Source organism: Trifolium pratense, linkage group LG1, assembly GCF_020283565.1.
Source record: "Trifolium pratense cultivar HEN17-A07 linkage group LG1, ARS_RC_1.1, whole genome shotgun sequence".
Taxonomy (NCBI): domain Eukaryota; kingdom Viridiplantae; phylum Streptophyta; class Magnoliopsida; order Fabales; family Fabaceae; genus Trifolium; species Trifolium pratense.
Window position 1 is genome coordinate 7,509,503 of NC_060059.1, and position 13,726 is coordinate 7,523,228.

The window sequence follows — 13,726 nt, forward strand, 5'->3', positions numbered from 1 at the left end:
AAACTCAAGAAATGAATTTATGAAACTATTCATAAGTTGGACTTGCTACTTATACTACTTCTCAAGTGTCATGAACCAAGCCCATTTGGCTTAGGCCCATTGCCTCTCACGCCCCTCAAGCCCAAAACAATGGTTCTCGCGTCTAATAACTTACGATCGGCTAAATAATTATTCGTCGCCCACTAAAATAATAAAAGCCATTTAATAAATAAAAATACATTTATTAAAATATACGAATACGAAAAACGGGTCGTTACATTAACTAACATGAACGACGGCGACGACGCAGGATCTGGACTTGGATAACATTATCACCGGTGGTGGCATTGAAGATAACCTTATCTCTGAACTTCAACTTGTTCTCAGTCACAAATTGCTTCCAACAAGAGTAAACATATTTGTTTTCTTTATTTTGACCTGAAGTAAAAATCTTTGAATTGTAAACTCTTCCAGATGAAACATCAATAAGATAGATCTTCCTATCAGAGTTCATTAAACAATTTCTGGTGTATTCCCTGGGAAAATTCTACAACCAAAAATAACAAAACACAATATTAGAACATCACAGCAAAGCCAGAAAAGATCGATGTTAAGTAATAAGCTTAACAACGAAAACAAATCAATTAAAAACTATACCAGGACATTTCTACCCCTAGAGATTGAGGAAGTAACGACCAATTCCCACTTGTATGAGGATCGAAATTGATTTCTTATGGAACCGCTGCACATAGTTTTGGGATCGATTAAGATAGTGGAAGGCACAGATTATTATCTAAACATCAACGAAACAGAAAATTGAAATAAAAAATATAAATATCAAAACACAAAAATGCAAAGAACCACTATAGATCAAAAAACCTGACGGAAGGAAATTCCAATGGATTTTTCATTGAAAATTTTCTTTTGCGGAATAGAAAATAGATCTAATAATGGAGAGGCAAAAAGTATTTGTGTACCATGACAGATTCTTGCAATACAACTGCTATGAGCAGTGTCTTGCATCTTTAAATGCACACAGGTGAATAAAAAATACATATAAGAAAACCTATTAAATAAAATATCCATTGGGCAAAACCCAACTCAGTCAGCTCCATGGGCCAGGCACAAAAAATGGAACCACGCCAAAAAAACAAGTGGCCCACTATTACAAAAACACCAAACAACCCATAATTGGAAAAAAATTTGAATTGAGACTAATACATAAGATTCAGAGATAAGTAACATAAGCAAATTTTACTCAAAGGAAACAATCCAAATTTCATAAACACCAGACAAAACATAAACTCCAAAGATTGCCAAAGTTCATAATATCAATACACAATTACAACATCATTCCTAAACATTAAAGAACAAACACTAAACCTGGATATATTATCAATGGAATACTCCATTGTAATGTGAAAACCTTCACATTCATTCAAACTATCCAGAACAAATAAACTACTACTACATTGCCTAACCTGAGAAGCAGAAATGGTCATCATATTTCAAAACAAAAGTCTACAAATTTCGACAAATACGACAACTAATTACTTAATGATCATACACCACCAACATAGTTAATTAAGCCTAGGACGAACCAATCTAGATTTCCCAGCAGCAGCAGAAGAACTCTCTGCATCGTCGCATGGTGGATTCCTGCGATAAACCGGTCCTAGATACTCGTCAAGCAAACGTTCGGTAGAGGTAACAGGAGGACGATACACCTTTTTTTTCATCAGATTGCATTCTGGATCAATCAAATTTGGAACAATCTGCAAATTAAAAAAAAACCAGTAAACTACAAATTTAAACATCAAATTCATAAATTATGCAGACCATTAAATTGCAATACAATTTTAAATTAGCATAGTCTAACAAACCTTTGAAGGAATCCTGCAAAGACCAATGCTAGCATAAAAATTCATCACCTGAGGATCATCGGACACACAACGAACCTCATATACTGGATCAAGAAATTTATCAATGTGAACTGTCTTGTGCAGGATCAAAACTATACTTTTGCCCATTACCGAGTCAAATGCACGGGGAAAAAAAGCCTCAGGCAATATCTGCAAAAAAAATTGATTCAACAATGATAAAGATATAAATAAATGACGGATACAATACATTGATTCAACGAAATTAAAGGAGCACCAACCGGATTATTAGGGTCAACCAATGAAATAGGAAGCATAACATGATCATAGGCCTCAATAAAACAGGCACCAGTTTCATCTTCTAACACCATTTTAACTCTATACCTAGCATGATTATACAAAAATACATCATATAATACTAAAGTATAAAGTTTAACCTACACAAAACATAATTCAAGCAAATTAGATAACTTAAATTCTATGCATACTTTGGAACAGCAGAAAATTCTGTTGCGTGGCAGTTCTCGCAAAAATAGGCACCGAGGTAGCTCTCAACAATGATATCACAACGACACACCGGATACCACCACGTGTTCAGTTCAATCATATCAACTATGCGAGCATTGACAATAAAAATACCAGTTTGGGGGTCATCCATTAGCTCAGAAATTGTCTTGAATTGGTAACTGACATCAAACCTAAAGCCCACCGATTTATCCGTCGGACAATTACCAAGAAGTCTTCTGGTCTGGTTCAGTGCCAGAATCAATCTACATTCACAAAAATGTCATCAAAACTAAGTCTTAAAATAATAAACTTGCCACATAAAAAATTTAACCTAATAACTTAAAAAGATACCCTGTCTTGAATTGTATTGATTCAGGAATGACTGGATTAACATAGAGCCTTGTGACATGGTCAACACTTTGAACAACAATGGAACCTATTAGTACATCACATAATTCAGTTAAGAACAGAAGCAGAGACAAAGCACAAAAAAATATATTAAGCCAAGAATAAAACTAATTTTGAAAAACCACAAACCTTGTTGCATAGTTATTTTAGCAAACTGGAGGACAACAATGGGCAACCCTAGGGGTTGGTTCTCCATCAATACACGAAAAAGATCAACATAGTCACCACACAGCTCACAATCATACGAATTTCTACAGTCAAACAATGACTTAGACATTACTAAAATAAAAGACATAACTAAAGAGAGTAATTAAATGTTATAAGCACAGACAAATAGCCAAATAAGTTATCTTAAAATCTACATCAACAGATAATAAGCAACCTATGATCCGTAAGCTTGAAAGAAACTGTCGTGGATATGGTGCCGTCATCGAAATAGTTTTTGTTGTGTCTGATGAAAGTTATCACACCAATTACATCTGCAATTTTTCAAATAAACCATTATCACATTATTTCACCAACAGACCAAAATGAACTCAAAACAATCTTTGTATATAACTCACCAACTAAATACTTGAATCTTTCGGAAAGCTGGAGAACATTATCGGATCCGATGAGGGACATCCCATAATGTGCAATAGAAGAACTCGAAGAAAGATTCACCTTAGTGTTAACATTAAACACAAGCATATACCTATTATAACTTCCTAGAATCTCATGCAAGTTGTAAGTCACAGATAAATTAGACAAAACATAAACGTTACCCTCATCTATTAGGTTATCGAAAAGACACAACAAAAGATTAGGAATAGTGGCTTGGATTTTATGACCCTGTTTAACACAATAAACAAAAATCAATTTAGACCTTTTTCATAAGTTTCCACTCAAAAAGATCAATACTTAGAAACACAATAGATTGTAAAGAACAGTAATCGACATAGAAACTTACATTCATGTCGATCATCACCATATCAACCGATTCAACATTTCCAGGAAAAACACTGTTAAAAACAGACCACTTTCTTAAAACCCTCAACTGATACTCACCAGCAGCATTTCCACCCTTGATAAACATGATATCATCATAAAGTTTTGGTATTTGAACTTCGTTGGAAGACATTGAAGCCAAGAATTGAGAAGGAAAATGGCGAAATCACTTTTTCAGACAGGACAGGACTGTAGCAAGCGTACATCAGTTGCAAAAGTAACTCTGTGATATGGTATCTCCAAAATCAAATAGCAGAGGGAGTTAATATATAAAATACACGCCTAAGACATTATGAGATATCTTACTCAGTAAAAAATCAACAGAGTAATAATACATCTCCTAATTATTAGAGTTTCTCTTTTAAGTAGGAACACAAACCGAGGACACGAGACACGACACGGACACTAACATGTCGATACCGATAATTTTTTTGAAAAATTACTTAATTTAGTTTAATTATAAATATCGGCGTCGGATAGGGTCTCCGACACGTGTGTTAAACTGACACAATTAATTTGAGGAGTGTCAATCCTTCGTAAGGCTTTAAAATATTTAATATAATAAAATTATTTTTTAACCACGATGAGTATGTGATGTATCTAAACAATATTAGAGACTAAATAAATTAGATTTTCAATAAAACAAAAAAAAGTGAAATTTATTTATATTTAGGACCGAAGGGAATATTAGAAACGATAGATAATAATATTTGTGCTACAATTATAAATAAAAATTATATCTTGTGGGTACCAAAAAAGAATTTGCTCAATGAATACAAAACACAAATTTAAAAATATATAATTTCAATAAAAAAAATTTATTAAGAAGTACACCCCAAGATTCGAAGGAAATACCACTGATGAACCCAATTGAGTTTAATTTTTTACTAATAAAGAACAAAATTAATACACCTTCGGACTTTACTCATAAACAAAAGTTAACTCTTTAGACTTTTTAGGTACGATTAACTTATGTAAAAAAACGCGAATTTAGATTATATTTATACTCAGGAACAAATTTTACGTCCCAAATGATATTTATAACTACGAATAAAAGAGAAATAATCGATTATATAAAAGTCACATCTATTTATAAATAGAAGAAAAAAATCAAATTTATTATAAATTTGACCGAATAAAGTAGAATAGCATTTGAAATATAAATTATAGATTGTCTAAGGACAACACATCATTTAATTATTACACACAAACTTTACCCCAATTATTAAGATTAAGATACTTAACATGGATAGCTTAGATATTTCAGTACCAACTTATAAGTTGTCTCCATTATTTCCCTATATCATACAACTTTCACATTATCATTCTTGGAATGCTTCTCTACATTTTCTTTCCCAGCATTAGCAAAAGCTACATGAATCTTGCGCTTTCCAAGTCTAGATCCAAGGAACATGGCACCAGTAAGATTTTCAGTGTGATCAACACCAAGGCCATTACCACTCAAACACAATTTCTGAAAAAATACACAAATAAAATGTAAATAAATTTCCAATTAACATCTTTTAAATGGAAAATACATAAATCAAACATAAGAACAGAGTAAAACCATTAAAATTGCATTTTAATGAAAACAAACTAACCAATTTGGAATGGCTTGAATCAACATGATTATCAACAGCAGTGGAAACATCAGGAACACAACCATGGCCGTGGAATTGAACAGAAAAATCCAAATAATTTGATACTTCAGAAGAATCATCAGAAAAAGTTGAAGCAGAGCTCAATTTCTGCACAAAGAAACACCTAAGATGAATAAGAGTTTCCAATTTTTCACTGTAAAAAATTACTAAAATGATAGGAGCAGAGTAAAATCATACAGGGGAAATATCCAGGACAGAAGTGATATATTGATCAATGAACTCATTCACAACCACTACTTCGTTGCAAATAGAAATTACTTTAAATTGAGGAAACCCAAGATCCTTCTCCGACTCAATTTTCTCAACCTTATACAAAACACCATCTCCATACATACAATCCATCTCAGATGGGAAGAGTGAACAGGACTCTCCCTGCAAAACTCCGAAGAAAATTGTAAGAAACAGGTAATAAGAAAACAAATAATCCATGAGCTAAAAGAAAATACCATTGCAGCCAACAATGGACAGGTCTCAATTGCCAAATACTCAACCTCTTCATCGAACAAACAGAACACAGCAAATTTCTCACCATCCTTAACCATCACCTTCATTCTGAACCTATAGTCAAATATAAAAAAAAACACTTTGTTATACATAAAATGAAACCACAAAAATATTCTGTTTTATTGTAACCTGCAAAAATTTATGATACACCACAAGTTCTAACAAAATAGCATTAACACCTTGGTTTATCTTTCACTGAACTATCAGGATACCAGACATCAATTCCTTCAACAACGGACTCAAACCAAGCAACAACAACAAAAGTACCATTTTCTTTACAAATTAATAAATCTTGCAAATTCTTAATTTTCAAATCACCAATGAAATTTTTCAACTTATCTGATGGATTACTTTCAGTTCTATTCATATTGAAATTAATAATTTTATTCTCTAAATTAAGTTGAAAACATTAGGTACTGAATAGAAGAGAGCAAAATCCTATAAATAGAAGTTGAGAGATGATATTAAACTATTTCGAAATGTTGAATAGGAGGGAAATTTTAGAGAGGAGGGAACACGAAAAAAGACAAACAGAAGAAAATTTCATTCAACTCTAACAATCTATAATTAACAAAATAGAATAAGCAACAAATCCACATCAATAATTAAGCATGAGATAAATTTGTTCTGAGAAAAAAATGATAAGTTACTCAAACAGAGTATTTTCCATAATAAATAAAAAACATAACAATCTACATTACATTAAAATTAAACAAATAAATAAAAATAATTATTAACCTTAATCAAACATTGATTATAAAATATACCAATAATTTATTGACATAGAAATTCAAAATTATAGAATGTGAATAAATTATAAAGAAAAAAGAATAATACATCTTTGTATTTTTATTAAAAAAAAATTGAATTACCTAAATTAGCGTAATAAATTGGCACCAGAAAGGGTAGGGTAAAAACCCACATTTTTGGTAGAGACACGAGTATAAGTAATTACCCAATAAAATAAACGGGTATGGTGTAGGTAGGGGTACCTTATAACAACCCCACCGTATACACACATAATATATTTATTTATGTTACATATGTTACATATGTTTTTATATAATAAGATATGTATATTAATATATGTTGCAAATTGCCTTGAAAACGTGAAGAAAAACAACACTAGTCTGCTGTTTTTCGCCCCGGGCGAAAAACCTGTGCCCCGGGCGAAATTTGAAGCAGGAAAAAGGGAGCTCTCTGTCTTCTTTTCGCCCCAGGCGAAAACACTGGTGCCTCAGGCGAAAATTTTCGCCCCAGGCGAAAATTCTGGTGCCTCGGGCGAAAATCGATGCAGGGTATTTAAAGGGTCACGTTTTTCTGTTTTTCATAACAAGTTTTTAGGGTTTCTGAGGCCAACATACAAACTAGGGTTATAAGAGAAACATCTTGTGAAGACTCTAGGGTTGGGTAATCATTCTATCACCTTGGGAAACACTTTCATTGAAATCTCTTGGTCACGGGAAGAGATTTGGGAAAAGGGTAGAAATAGGATAACTCTATTTTCTTGTAACCCTTTTGAGAATCTCATTGTAATCAAGGAACAAAGTTTGATAGTGGAACGGAGAGCTGCTCTCTCCCCCAGATTAGGTCACATTGACTGAACTGGGTAAACAATTGATTGTGTCCTTTTCTTTTCTCGCCGTTTATCATTATTTGTTATTATTATTGCCGTTCGCTTATTTTGATTGCTTAATCGTATTTGCTCCACACATCAAGATTATTATTGGTGTGATTTTATCGAATTCACAACAATTGGCGCCCACCGTGGGGCAAAGGATCAAACGAATTAAGTATCATGGGTTCTAAGTGGGACATCGAGAAGTTCACCGGGAGTAACGACTTTGGGTTGTGGAAGGTGAAGATGAGGGCAATACTAACTCAACAAAAGTGTGATGAGGCGCTTCTAGGAGAGGCACACATGCCTGCTACTTTGACACCAGCAGAAAAAACCGAGATGAATAATAAAGCACTAAGTGCGATTATTTTGTGCCTTGGGGATAAGGTGTTGAGAGAAGTAGCGAAAGAAAAAACAGCTGTGGCTATGTGGACCAAGCTTGATGCGTTGTACATGACGAAGTCTTTGGCACATAAGCAGTGTTTGAAAGAACGGTTGTTTTTCTTTCGTATGGTGGAGAATAAGTCGGTAATGGAACAACTATCGGAGTTCAATAAAATTATTGACGATTTGGCGAACATTGATGTGAACCTGGAAGATGAGGACAAAGCGTTTCACCTGTTGTGTGCTTTTCCCAAGTCTCTTGACAATCTCAAGGATGCATTGCTATATGGCAAAGAAGGCACTATCACCTTGGATGAAGTCCAATCGGCCTTGAGAACCAAGGAGTTGACTAAACTCAGAGATATGAAAATTGATGATAGTGGAGAAGGCTTGAATATTGCAAGGGGGAGAAGTGAAAACAAAGGGAGAGGAAAAGGGAAGAAACACAGGTCCAAGTCTAGGGCAAAGGGTGATGGTGGTGGCAAGTTCAAATGTTACCATTGTCATGAACCAGGTCACTTCAAGAAGGACTGTCCCGAGAGAAGGGGTGGTGGTAGTTCGTCAGTTCAAATTGCCGCTAGTGAGGAGGAAGGTTATGAGAGTGCAGGAGCACTAACAGTTACAAGTTGGGAACCTGAGAAAAGCTGGGTCATGGACTCAGGGTGCTCATATCACATTTGTCCAAGAAAGGAGTACTTTGAAACCTTGGAATTCAAAGAAGGTGGAGTTGTTCGTCTCGGTAACAATAAGGCGTGCAAGGTTCAAGGTATGGGTACTATCCGTCTCAAAATGTTTGATGACCGTGATTTCCTTTTGAAGAATGTGAGGTATATTCCCGAACTTAAGAGAAATTTGATTTCCATAAGCATGTTTGATAGTCTAGGGTATTGTACTAGAATTGAACGTGGGGTAATGAGAATTTCAAATGGTGCATTAGTAATTGCTAAAGGGTCTAAAATTAATGGTCTTTATATTTTAGAAGGTTCCACCGTTATTTCTAATGCATTAGTAACTAGTGTAGAGGCTGCAGATATAACCAAACTATGGCATTTGAGGTTAGGGCATGTCAGTGAGAGGGGTTTAGTTGAACTAGCTAAACAAGGTTTGCTAGGACAAGAAAAATTGAACAAACTAGAATTTTGTGATAACTGCACATTAGGCAAACAACACAAGGTGAAGTTTGGGGTGGGAGTGCATAATTCTAGTAGACCATTTGAGTATGTTCACTCGGACCTTTGGGGTCCAGCATCTGTTTCCACTCATGGGGGAGGTTCATATTTTCTTACTATGATTGATGATTATTCTAGAAGGGTATGGGTTCACATAATAAAGAACAAAAGTGACACCTTTGAAAAATTTAAGGAATGGCATACCTTAATAGAAAATCAAACAGGAACTAAACTGAAAGTGTTGAGAACTGACAATGGCCTGGAGTTTGTTTCAGAGCAATTTAATGAGTTTTGCAGGAAACTAGGTATAAAGAGGCATAGAACCGTTGCATACACACCGCAGCAGAATGGTCTGGCTGAAAGGATGAACAGGACCTTGTTGGAGCGCGTGAGATGTATGCTGTTGGGAGCTGGATTACCCAAAAGTTTCTGGGGAGAGGCAGTTAACACTGCTGCATATTTGATCAACAGATGTCCATCAACAGGAATCGATCTAAAGACACCTATGGAGGTTTGGAGTGGCAAGCCGGCAGACTACTCTAACTTGAAAGTCTTTGGAGCTTTAGCATTTGCACATGTCAGGCAAGATAAGCTTGATGCTAGAGCTGTGAAGTGTGTTTTCATTGGTTATCCCGAGGGTGTGAAAGGTTACAAGCTGTGGAAGATGGAGCCTGGAGGATCAAAGTTTATCATAAGCAGGGATGTCACTTTTGATGAGACCCGGATGGGGATGAAGTGCAAAGACCTGGAGAAAAGACCAGAAACGGGGATGGAGAGAATTCAGTTTGAGGTGGAGCCTTCCATTGATGAGAGGGAAAATGAGGATGAGACTCAAGTACCTGATGAGAGTGGAAGTGATGAAACAACTGTTCCTGACTATCAGCTAGCAAGAGATAGGGAGAGGAGAGTTATTCGTCCACCTAATAGACTCGGTTATGCTGACCTTATTTGTTATGCTTTGAATGCAGCTGAAGAAGTGCAAGACTCTGAACCAAAGAACTTCAGGGAAGCATCAGAAAGCATATATAGTAAAGACTGGCTGGAGGCAATGAATGAGGAAATGCTTTCATTGGAGAAAAACCAGACTTGGAAGCTTGTGCCATTACCTAAAAATAAAAGGGTAGTTGGTAGCAAGTGGGTGTTCAAAAGGAAAGAAGGTATACCAGGGGTCGAAGCACCAAGGTATAAGGCGAGACTTGTAGCAAAGGGTTTTACTCAGGTAGAGGGGATTGATTACAATGAAATCTTCTCACCGGTGGTGAAACATTGTTCTATAAGGGTACTTATGGCTATTGTCAACATGTATGATCTTGAGTTAGAACAGATGGATGTGAAGACCGCGTTCTTACATGGAGAGTTAGAAGAAACTATCTACATGCAACAACCTGAAGGTTTTGTGGAAGACAATTCTAAAGTATGTCTGTTGAAGAAATCTTTGTATGGGTTGAAGCAGAGTCCGAGGCAGTGGTATCGTCGGTTTGATGATTTCTTATTGAAGACTGGATTTGTGAGAAGCAACTATGACAGTTGTGTGTACATGATGAAGAGGAATGAGAAAGTCATTCTCTACCTCCTTCTTTATGTAGATGATATTCTTATGGCAAGTTCTGACAAGCATGAGATTCAAAAGCTCAAGGAGAAATTAAATGGTGAATTTGAGATGAAGGATCTTGGAAATGCGAAGAGGATACTTGGTATGGATATCTTGAGAGACCGGAGTAAAGGTGAGTTGTTCTTATCTCAGCATGATTATTTGAAGAAAGTGGTGGAGCGGTTTAGAATGACAGATTCTAAGGTAGTGAATACACCACTTGGTCACCATTCAAAGTTGTCGATAAAACAGTGTCCTCAATCCGAGGATGAGAGAAAGGAGATGGAGAGTACTCCCTATGCAAGTGGGGTTGGAAGCATCATGTATGGCATGGTTTGTAGTAGGCCTGATTTATCATATGCAATAAGTGTGGTAAGTCGGTTTATGGCAAATCCGGGCCAAGTTCATTGGCAAGCTTTGAAGTGGGTTCTGAGGTATTTGAATGGTTCTTTGAAGGGTGGTCTGAAATACACAAGAACTGATCCAAGAAGAGATGCTTTGGAGGGATATGTGGATGCGGACTATGCAGGTAATATAGACACTAGAAAATCCTTATCGGGTTTTGTGTTTACATTGTTCGGTACAGCGGTAACGTGGAAGGCCAATCAACAATCTGTTGTAGCCTTGTCAACAACTCAAGCAGAATACATAGCTCTTGTTGAAGGGGTCAAGGAAGCCATATGGTTGAAGGGTATGATTGGAGAAATGGGGATTAGTCAAGGGTGTGTGAAGATACATTGTGACAGTCAGAGTGCCATTCATTTGGCAAATCACCAGGTGTATCATGAAAGGACAAAGCACATTGACATCCGGTTGCACTTTGTAAGAGACATGATTGAAACAAAAGAGATCATGGTACAGAAAATTGCATCAGAGGAGAATCCAGCTGACATGTTCACCAAATCGTTACCTAGAGCTAAGTTCAAGCATTGCTTGGACTTAATTAACTTCGTTGAAGAGTAGACGGAGGTTGGAGAGAGCAGCACGGTGGTTGATGGGAAGTTGACATCACCATCGTTTTAAAGGCAAGGTGGAGATTTGTTGCAAATTGCCTTGAAAACGTGAAGAAAAACAACACTAGTCTGCTGTTTTTCGCCCCGGGCGAAAAACCTGTGCCCCGGGCGAAATTTGAAGCAGGAAAAAGGGAGCTCTCTGTCTTCTTTTCGCCCCAGGCGAAAACACTGGTGCCTCAGGCGAAAATTTTCGCCCCAGGCGAAAATTCTGGTGCCTCGGGCGAAAATCGATGCAGGGTATTTAAAGGGTCACGTTTTTCTGTTTTTCATAACAAGTTTTTAGGGTTTCTGAGGCCAACATACAAACTAGGGTTATAAGAGAAACATCTTGTGAAGACTCTAGGGTTGGGTAATCATTCTATCACCTTGGGAAACACTTTCATTGAAATCTCTTGGTCACGGGAAGAGATTTGGGAAAAGGGTAGAAATAGGATAACTCTATTTTCTTGTAACCCTTTTGAGAATCTCATTGTAATCAAGGAACAAAGTTTGATAGTGGAACGGAGAGCTGCTCTCTCCCCCAGATTAGGTCACATTGACTGAACTGGGTAAACAATTGATTGTGTCCTTTTCTTTTCTCGCCGTTTATCATTATTTGTTATTATTATTGCCGTTCGCTTATTTTGATTGCTTAATCGTATTTGCTCCACACATCAAGATTATTATTGGTGTGATTTTATCGAATTCACAACAATATAAAAAATACAACAAAAATTAAATTATTGGACTTTTTTATTTTATTATATGTAGTTTGTAAAATAATTTTGTTATATAAAAAAGTAAAAAAAAACATTTTATGAATTATTTTTTAAAAACTTTGTAAACTTTTTTTAAATAAAAAATAATTATTAAACTATTTATTAAAAAAACAAATTTTAATACATTTTTATAAAAGCAAATATTATTATTTTTTAATTAAAACATATTTTTAACTTTTTTAAAATGTCACATAAGCAATTTATAGTAAAAAAAGTTAACGGGGAGCTAACAAATGTAAAAGGGGGTAAACTTGGAGGGCCAAAATCGAGCAATTGAAACTTAGAGGGCTAAAATCAAGCAATTGTGAAACTTAGAGGGTTAAAATCAAGCAATTGAAATGTGGCGGGCTAAAATCAAGCAATTGTGAATCTTGAGGGGTCAAAAATGCATTTAAGCCTAATATAATACAAACATAATGTGACAAGGAAATAAACTTTAAGATGAAATTGGTAAATTTTTTGTTTATAATTTTTCGGAGTAAACATTAAAATCTTTATAAAAAATAATTATACTTAAATGATATGATTTTCTATAATCGATCAATTTATTTTATAAAAAAGACGAGTAACGGGTACGGGTATAGGTACATAGGTACCCATATAGTATGGGGACGACAACAAATAACGTTAACCACATAGGTATGGGGATGGGTACGGGTATTTTAAAAAAATACGGGTATGAGATGGGTACGATAGTAGCCAACCCATATTCTACCCATTGTTATAACTATATATCCTTAATAATGATTGAAATAAATTAATAATATGTTAATATTTATATTAAGAAATTAATTAATAATATACCAAAAAAGTGAGGTTCAATTATTATATATTGAACTTAGGAAAACATAAGTAGGCAAAAAAAAATAGAAGTGGCCTTTTTAAATAAAGTTGTTGTAAAGGTATCTTATAAAATGCTTGTGATAGTGACTTTTTACAATTGAAAGTCAACCCACCTATTTTTTTTTTCACACTAAAATCCAGTTCACAACTTTTATGGATATAATTCAACTCACCAATAAGGCAAAATGGTCCACACCAATCACCATTGAAAGCAATTTTTTGCAGGAGAATAATATGGAATTAAAGGACAAAAAATTTCAACCTTTGTATACTTCCAGAAAAAGACATCACATGCAATAAACAACTTAAACTATTCAACCAAACCCAACATCCCCCAACAATAAAGCAACAGTATCCATTATTAATAATTTAAAAAATAAAAATCAATTGAAACAGGAGCAGCAAAGGGAACAACACGTGAGAA

General features: G+C 35.2%; 3 protein-coding genes across 3 annotated transcripts; all 3 read right to left on the minus strand.

Moving 5' to 3' along the window:
- Nucleotides 1-262: 262 nt before the first annotated feature.
- Nucleotides 263-995, minus strand: LOC123903827. The gene is made up of 3 exons (XM_045953475.1): nucleotides 859-995; nucleotides 637-721; nucleotides 263-526 (listed from the first exon to the last, which is right to left on the minus strand). Exons 1-3 carry the CDS (start codon nucleotides 888-890, stop codon nucleotides 263-265), a joined length of 381 nt encoding a protein of 126 aa, XP_045809431.1. The 5' UTR covers nucleotides 891-995.
- Nucleotides 996-1,310: 315 nt separating this feature from the next.
- LOC123913459 lies at nucleotides 1,311-3,894 on the minus strand. The gene is made up of 10 exons (XM_045964212.1): nucleotides 3,724-3,894; nucleotides 3,338-3,605; nucleotides 3,157-3,253; nucleotides 2,904-3,025; nucleotides 2,718-2,802; nucleotides 2,348-2,629; nucleotides 2,141-2,243; nucleotides 1,863-2,051; nucleotides 1,581-1,754; nucleotides 1,311-1,460 (listed from the first exon to the last, which is right to left on the minus strand). Exons 1-10 carry the CDS (start codon nucleotides 3,892-3,894, stop codon nucleotides 1,311-1,313), a joined length of 1,641 nt encoding a protein of 546 aa, XP_045820168.1.
- A 1,170-nt stretch (nucleotides 3,895-5,064) lies between these two features.
- On the minus strand, nucleotides 5,065-6,293 carry LOC123913465. The gene is made up of 5 exons (XM_045964220.1): nucleotides 6,106-6,293; nucleotides 5,869-5,980; nucleotides 5,600-5,794; nucleotides 5,363-5,509; nucleotides 5,065-5,235 (listed from the first exon to the last, which is right to left on the minus strand). Exons 1-5 carry the CDS (start codon nucleotides 6,291-6,293, stop codon nucleotides 5,065-5,067), a joined length of 813 nt encoding a protein of 270 aa, XP_045820176.1.
- Nucleotides 6,294-13,726: the final 7,433 nt, after the last annotated feature.